The sequence below is a fragment of the Octopus bimaculoides genome, chromosome 1 (genome assembly GCF_001194135.2).
Source record: "Octopus bimaculoides isolate UCB-OBI-ISO-001 chromosome 1, ASM119413v2, whole genome shotgun sequence".
Classification (NCBI taxonomy): domain Eukaryota; kingdom Metazoa; phylum Mollusca; class Cephalopoda; order Octopoda; family Octopodidae; genus Octopus; species Octopus bimaculoides.
In genome coordinates, this window is record NC_068981.1 from 128,598,020 (window position 1) to 128,607,257 (window position 9,238).

The window sequence follows — 9,238 nt, forward strand, 5'->3', positions numbered from 1 at the left end:
ATACACACACACACACACACACACGCACACATGTCAATTTGGATATATGTCTGTATGGAAAAGTGTGTGTGTGTGTGTGCGTGTGTGTATATATATATATATATATATATATATATATATGTATATACATGCACACATGTGCAAGCACACATAGAATTGCACTTAGCTGTAATACTTTCCTAGAAAGAGATTTAGTTCCAATCAATTAATGTAGAAAATTGGTAAATGTTTCAAACTAAAACTTTCATAAAATTTAGAATTCACTCATTTTTATTTAATTCAGTGTTTTTAGCTGTCATTTACATCAACAGGTTTAAAAACAAATGCTGGGTAGATATTTGAAACATCGAAACATGAAAATATCATTGAAACACTAGTTTGCAATTAAAATGTTTCTCTTTATTATGTTGCACATGTTAATGTGATCTTTACTACGACTACTACTGCTACTACTACTACTACTACTACTACTACTACTACTACTACTACTACTACTACTAACAATAATAATCCTTTCTATTATAGGCACAAGGCCTGAAATATTGAGGGAGGGGTTTAGTCAATTACTTCAATCCCAGTGCTTAATTGGTACTTATTTCATCAACCCCAAGGGGATGAAAGTCAGCCTTGGAAGAATTTGAACCAAGAACATAGACAGATGAAATGCTGCAAAGTATTTTGTCTAGCATACCAATGATTCAGCTAGCTCGTCACCTTAACATTGATACTAATTCTGTTACCATAAGGCGGCAAGTTGGCAGAATCGTTAGCATGCCAGGCAAAATGTTTAGCGGTATTTCATCTGCCACTATGTTCTGAGTTCAAATTCCACCGAAGGCAACTTTACCGTTCATCCTTTCGGGGTCGATAAATTAAGTACCAGTTAAGAACTGGGGGTCGATGTAATTGACTTGCCCCTTCCCCAAAAATTTCAGGTCTTGTGCCTATAGTAGAAAAGACTAATTCTGTTACCGTCATATCATTACCTTCATCATCATTATAACCATTATTATTGCTGTCATTATCTTGTTAATACTTTTGTTAGTGGTATGGGTTGGAAAAGTTTGCAAGACATTATATATCTTTCTAGTCATCTTAATCTTGTATCGTCCCATTTATGAAACCAGTTGTGATATGGCCATACCATTTCTTCCTACTTTCTTTCTTGATCAGTTTCTTCTGTGTTTATCCTTCATTCTTAGTCAACATCGTCTCTTTTATCCAGCTTGCATTCATCATCATTATCACCATTGTTTTAATGTCTACTTTTCCATGCTTGCTTGGATCAGATGAAGTTTATTGAGGCAGGTTTTCTATAGCCAATGCCCTTCTTGTTGTCAATCCTCACCTGTTTCCAAGTAAGATTTATGTTTCACCATGGCCAGACATATTTTCATAGAATATTGGAAATGAATGACATTGCTTTTATGACAAGTGATCCTCATTTACAACAGTCACACAATGTCAAGACAAGACATTATCCAGTCATATTACCAATGATACCACCATCTCTCCTGAACATATTAGTCAATGCTACTAATGTTTAAACACACTAACCTTGACCTTTGATCAATTTATCCATAAGTCTCCCAACCAACAAATCTGAAATTAAAGATGAAATGTAGTACTGTGACCTAATGGCTATTTCTATAAGATTATCATTTTACAAGCTAATTAATCTCATTGATATTTCCAGTATTTATATCTGCACTATACTTTGATTGGTTTGATCTCTGATTATCATCAAGTGTCAACTGCCATTACTGAAAAGTAAATTTAAATAACCTAAAATTGCAACATTGAGTATAAATCCCAAGAGGCTTAGTAGTTAACAACATTATTGTCTTTAACTTAGGAACATGTCGCATTTACTCATGTATAAGTTGCAGTATTTGTACCTGAATTTAACTGGAAAAACTTGAAAGCAACCTATACACAGAGCAAAGTTTGAACATTAAGGAAATCAATTTTCTATCATGATTTAATACTAAAATAGGAGTATGACTTATATATGAGTAAATACAGTAAGTTCATTGTTATATGATAATAATTAACTTATTGTATATAGTGCTCAGGTGCACTGCAGTTCCTCAGAAAAAGTAATCAAGATTGCATGAACAGTACATAGAATATGCTCAGGAAGTGAGCAGTGAATAAGTCTTTAAGAATGAAATGGAGGTGGGGACATCAGGTGTACTGTTGATGAATTTCAGGAAGCAAGTAAGTTTTGAAGGATGTAGTGTCCTGAGAGCTAACAACTGACGTGGGTAGTTTATTCCATGTTTGAGCAATTCTGAGTGTGAAAAAATGTTTCCAAAAGTCATGGATGTTGTGTTGTTTTTGACACATGGAATTCAAAAGAGTGCTCAGGGTTGTTATTGGAAAGATGATGAATAATCTTGTTAGTGTCTACCAAGTCAGTTGCCAGATGTCACAGCTTTAAGACGTCCATACCCAGGGAAGCAAGAATTTCATAGTTTGGTAGAGGCCTGATGGCAGATATTCATCTGGTTGCACTAAGGTTATGTAGACATCCAGATCAAACCAACCAGAATGTAGTGTAAATTGAATAGTATAGACGTGCATTCTAAAGAGGATGTTAATTGACTTAAGTATTGTAAATTTATAAACAACTGCTCATTTCAGATATTTAGATATTTAATTGATTGTTTAAATATTAAAATTTCTGTATTTCAAGATAATCTTCTTCTTACAGGGGTTATACTATTATACAAAATTGGGGAGAGATTCCTTCAGCTGAGGATGAATTAGAAGATAGCTCCCCAGATTTTCAAGGTCAGTACCAACAAGATATATTTACACTTGAATTCATATTTCTGTGTGTGTGTGTGTGTGTGTGTGTGTGTGTGTGTGTGTGTGTGTGTGTGCATGCGTGCATGTGTGTGTGGGGAGAGAGAGAGAATAGTTATCAGAAGACAGATGTACAGCTCATCATTGTAAGCAACAGGATCACTAAAAAATGGAGATATGTTGTTGCTTTTGTTATTACTGTTGTTTAACCTTGAGTCAAATCTAGTGTAGTAGACCAATGATGAAAGAAATTGAAGCCACAACCACCTCATCTTATTTTCACAAATAGAGTACTTGGGTTACGTTATCTTTTGTATACTTCAAGAGACAGTAGGGCGTTATGCAGATAATTCCAGAAGGTCAAGTAACCACATGAGACTCCCTCATTGGCATGTTTGTGAGTTAGCTTTGCTTTGTTAGCAGTGCTGAGCTTGAAGCAGATATGCTCATTATTATCATGTTAGTATCTGCTTTTTCCATACTGGCACAGGTTAGACAAGTCTTACTGAGGCAGTATTCTGTGAAAGAATGCCTTTCTTGTCATCAACCCTTACCTATTTTTCAAGAAAGGTATTTTTATTCCGCATGCACACGCACACACACGCATATATGACAGGCTTATGTACAGGTTCTATCCAATTTCACTCACAAGGCGTTGGTCAGTCCAAGGCTATAGCAGAGGATATTATTTGCCATAGGTGCCAGGCAGTTGAATAGAGCAGAGAACCACCTGGATACAAAGGAAACTTTGTGTCCACACACTGCTGCTTATGTAGGTTTAAAATGGATGGGCACTTCCATACTGATTTGATCTTGATACAACGACATGAAGAAATTTTTGTGGTATTCTTACAATACAATGGTTAACGGGACTACCACACCATCAGAAGAGGAAGACTGCTTTCATGCTATTTTAAGATCCTTCTTCACTGTTGAAAAGGAGTGGGGTAACTTGAAGAGACTTGTGTGTTTAATGTTCAAATGTATTTTAGTTAGTGGATAGTGAGGAAATAGTGCAGAAGTTGTAGAAAATTCAGTTCTGGCTTTATAGAGCTGCAGCTGAATTGTCACACCAACATGGTTATTACATTTGTGGCAACAACTATGTAGATATCTGCTCTATTCCAAAAGAACTGCCTATAGATGCTAATCAGTCATAGTGTTCACTTTAAGTTGTTTTCACTTAATGTTCTGAGATAACAGAATTATTTTTACTTGTCTTTTTTCTTTTCTCCCTCACTCACTCTCCCTCCTTCACCCAACCATCCTTCTATCTGTTTATCTTGGATGAAAAATGGTTTATGTAATGATAGCAATATATTCACCTTCACTAATGCTGGGAAGAGGTATAAATATGCTAATATGAGAAGCTGCTGAATAAGAAAAATTCATGGAATAGAGAAAAACTATCTGAAATAGACTAAAAAAAGGACTAACTATTGAAATTGACAGCTGTATGATTGAAATGGCTATTAAGGATATGGAAGCAAGGAATACAGCTGAATCATTAGGGACAACATGCTGAAAATATCTGTCAAAGACATAACCACTGGCATAACATTATCATCATCCACTGCTACACATGAAAATATGCTCTAGAGATGCTCCAGAAAGAAACAACTACAGAAGTGTCAAACTGATGGACCAAGTTTTATAAAAATAACAAAAAGTTTTAACACAATCGATTAGAAAATAATTAGCTTAGATGATATGCTGTTCATGTCTATGCCATAACAGGATCTTACAGATCACCTCTTCCTAATGAGACAGCAAGGTGGGTGCTAAGATAAGTGAGGAAGTTAGCATGCCTTACACATTTTTAGTTTGTGGGAAGCAAGAAAGAATGAACTGCTTTTTTGGAAATGATCATGTGTGATATGCAGAAAATGAGTTGTAAGAATTCCGTATGGTATATTTATTATAAACTGTGGGTGCACAAGTGGTGCTATAGGATCACAACCTAACTGACAGAGAAGTACTTCATATGTTGCAAATACATAGAAGTAGTAAGCACTAGAAGCACCCATGAAATAAATTCCTTGAAATGCACTGAGGGCTCCTTAGAATTTTTTGTTAGGTTCTGTTACCTAGATGACCTTATTATCAATGGAGGAGGGTGCTCCAAAAGAATAGTAGCCTGAGTCAGAATGGAATAACAAAAAGAGGCTTTCTCTAGGTGAAAAGCAGATTGTATAATGCTTGTATTCAAAGTGTGATATTGCATGCTGGTTATGGAGGCTGGAAAGAAATTAGATGAAATTGTTGCACTGGATGGATAATATTGGTTTCAAATTTTGGCACAAGGCCAGTGTGTAAGTCAATTACATCGACCCCAGTACTCAGCTGGTACTTATTCTAGTGACCCTGAAAGGATGAAACACAAAGTCAACCTCAGTGGAATTTGAACTCAGAAAATAGCGATGGACGAAATGCTGCTAAGCATTTCACCCGGTGTGCTAATGATTCTGCCAGCTTGCAGACATAACTGGATGGATAATATTACTATGAATGCATAATGAAGTCAAATATGATGAGAGAAAAAACTCGAATATAAGAGGAAGCAGATATAGTGTGTCAGGGAAGACTGCATTAGTATAAACATATGCATGGAGAATGAGTGTATTTCACAAAAGACATGACAAAGGACCACATGTTATAGGGATGGAATTCGGTATCTTGAAGTGTGTAATGCTCACTCTGAAATGAAGGAAAAGAACAGATTGTAGGGGTGTAGAATTGCCAAACAGAGAGAGAATGGAAGTCCTGGATGATAATGGGTACAAGTACCTTGGGATCCTGGAGCTGGACAATATCTTGCACAGAGAAATGAAATATAAGGCCATCGCTGCATATTTGAAGCACCTCAAACTTCTCTTGAGATCAAAACTCAACTCAAGGAACCTTGTGACAGCCATCAACATATGGGCTGTTGCTGTAGTCTGCTATAGTGCACCCATCCTGAAATGAACACAAGCTCTCTCACTCAATAATAATAATAATAATAATAATAATGATAATAATGATTATAATGATAATAAGATTTAGGTTACTCCTCCAGAAAGTATAGAAACAAATAAAGAAGAGTGCCATTGTTCATTTGATAACAATGGCACTCTTATTTGCTTCTAATAATAATAATGATGATGACGATGATGATGATAATGATAAAAGGGGTTCTGATGTCGGTGATGTGATTTCTTAAATAAGCATGATCTCTTGAAACAACAAGCACACATGTTAAAAGCCACTTTAGAAATAGAATCAAATTACTTGAGAAGATCAAATTGCTTGAGGAATTTTCAGGTATCTTGACATCAATGGTGAAGTGGTAAAGATTCGTTAGCTGGAAGAAATTTTCCCAGTATAGTATTATGTATCTAAGATACCAATGGGTAATGCTGGTGGCTATGAAATGACGTTCAAATATTTTTCGTAGATATAGTAGTAGCCATCTAGGCAATCAATTGATGGTATCACTAGAACATTGGACAAAATGCATTGCAATATTTCTTCTGGTCTCTAAGTTATGAGTTCAAATTCTGCTAAGGTCAACTATGCTGGTACATTTCTCTCTTCCTTCAGCATTCCACATACTGGAGGACAAAGAGAGTATCTATGTTTGCATCATCTCCCTAAACAATTGGCAAAGCATATGCATTCTTCCAAGTCATCATCAATTCTGAACGAAAGCTTCATTTTCTTTTTTGTCTTAGAAGCAGTTGTAGCAGCAGTGGTGGTGGCAGTAGTAGTAGCTTTTGTTGAAGTTGGTGGCAAAGTAGACCCAGTTAGCTCAATTTAACAGGATCCAGTGTGTGGAGCAACCTATCAGTTATTTGTGCATGATCTCAAGGTTCAACCTTGGTCTTTTATGGCTGGAGTAAAACAAAACCAAGCAACACAGAACAGACAAGAGTTGGCAACAGGAAAGGCATCTGTCTGTAGAGAATCTACCTCAACAAATTCCATCTGATCCATGCAAGTATGGAAAAGCGGATATTAAATGATGATGTTATATATATATATATATATATATATATATATATATATATATATATATATATATCCCAATGTATATAGGCATAAGATGTGTATACATCATCAAGAAAACTGAAAAACCAGAGTTTTTTAACAAATTCTTTTATATTTGCTCTTCAGTGAGTTTTACAGACACTTCCATGTCACTCTCCTTATCAGGAATGTTGTGAACCAGTGACTGGTTCACAACATTCTTGTTGGAAATCTGTGACTAAGTACACTGTTATTCATGTATTGCAATGTAAAATTTACTAATGAAGTAAATAAATATCAAGTGAAGAGTGAAGACAGCAGGATAAATTTATGAGATTAGGGTACATTATAATAACAAAAGTAAACTAATAGAAGGAACAACAAATGGCCCACTATTACTCAATGTTTTCTCTATCTCTAATTACTAATTCAACAGTTTCTGCTTCAATGAATTTGCCAATTCTATACCACAGGCATTTAGACTCGCTTCAGTGAGTTATGATGACTCTAGTCAAACTACAACTTCAATATTAAATGCTTTATTGAATCTTTATTTTTGGAAAACTTAAGTAGTCTGCTGAAACTCTTACACAGCCCATACTTTCTCTTTAAACACTATAATAAGCAACAATTCAAACTGAATTTTATCCACACTAAACTCAACAGTCTCATCAATTTAGCAGGGTCTGATAATCTAATAAGTGATAAACTTGTAACAAAATAAAATAGAAATACAGGTAAATATACTTTCCTTTGATAAAAAAAAATTGCTCTTGGGTGATTTTCTCTTCAATCTCCACCTCTGTATTACTTTAGTATCAATTACAGAATGTTTACCTTGCCAATAACTCCATATTATTCTGTTTTCGTTTGTTTTGTTTTCTTCATACAAACATAGGTTCTGTATCAGAAAAACGTTTAATCAAAATTGTACTTAGGACATTTCAGTAAAACCTGCTGTCATGGAAATGTATTTCTTCTTCCATTCTAAACTAGCAGACATTCTTCTCCTACTCCTTCCATCTCATCTGCTTCTGCCTTGCACTGTTTCCAATATCATGTTACAATTTTATTCATTGTTTATCTAAAATATTCACCTATTCTTTCGATATTCAGCAAAATGAAAATCAAAAATGCTAAAACCAAAAAGGAAATTAAATATATGAAAATATTTTACATTCTAAATTGAAAATAATGACGTTTTGCTTCTCTTATCTTTTCTATTTAATATTTCCACTGATTTTATATTTATTCAGTTGGATATTATACATCTATTTGCACTTCTATAAATCATATCTCATCATCATCATCGTTTAACGTTCGTTTTCCATGCTGGCATGGGTTGGACGGTTTGACTGAAGCTGACAAGCCAGAAGGCTGCACCAGGCTTCAATCTGATCTGGCAAAGTTTCTACTGCTGGATGCCCTTCCTAATGCCAACCACTCCGAGAGTGTAGTGGGTGCTTTTTACGTGCCACTGGCACAGGAGCCAGTTAGGCGGCATTGGCATCGACTACACATGAATGGTCTTTTTTACCTGCCCCCGTCATGGGTGCCAATGAGGCGGTACTGGCATCAGCCATGACAATGAGTTCACTTGACTCAACAGGTCTTCGCAAGCGCAGTTTATTGCCCAATGATTGAAGGCCACATCAGGTTCCAATCTGATCTGACAATGTTTCTACAGTTGGATGCCCTTCCTAATGCCAACCACTCCGAGAGTGTAGTGGGTACTTTTTACATGCCACCAGCATGGGAGCCAGTCAGGCAACACTAGCATCGACCACATTCAGATGGTGCTTTTTATGTGCCACTGGCATAGGGAGCCAGTCAAGTGGCACTGGCAACAACCCACACATGAATGGTACTTATTGCATGCCACCAGCACGAGAGCCAGTCAGGCGGCACTGGCATTGGCCACAACTACAATTTCCATTTTTGATTGTGATTTTGATTTTTGATTTTACTTGACTCAATAGGTCTCCTCAAGCACAGCGTGTCATCTGACAATTCAAAGATACTTTTTAAATAGGCTGGTTATGCGACATTGGTATAGGTTATGGCTGTGATCTCACTTTACTTCTCGATCACAGCATATCTCCAGAGGTCTCAGTCTCTTGTCATTGCCTCTGGGAGGCCCAACGTTTGAAGGTCATGCTTCACCACAGCCACATCTGCACCTATATATGTATATATGTGTATGTATATATAGATACATGCATATATATATATATATATATATATATATCATCATCATCGTTTAACGTCAGCTTTCCATACTAGCATGAGTTGGACGATTTGACTGAGGACTGGTGAAACCAGATGGCTACACCAGGCTCCAATCTGATTTGGCAGAGTTTCTACAGCTAGATGCCCTTCCTAACGCCAACCACTCAGAGAGTGTAATGGGTGCTTTTAC

At 36.1% G+C, this 9,238-nt stretch overlaps 1 protein-coding gene across 2 annotated transcripts in view; it reads left to right on the forward strand.

Moving 5' to 3' along the window:
* The window catches only part of LOC106870830 (MORN repeat-containing protein 1), a 106,410-nt gene that overhangs the window by 86,294 nt on the left and 10,878 nt on the right, over positions 1–9,238 (forward strand). For both annotated transcript variants that reach the window (XM_014917054.2, XM_052970307.1), the window contains one exon: positions 2,717–2,796. In XM_014917054.2, coding sequence (XP_014772540.1) covers positions 2,717–2,796 — 80 coding nt within the window. The remainder of the gene's footprint in view (positions 1–2,716; positions 2,797–9,238) is intronic.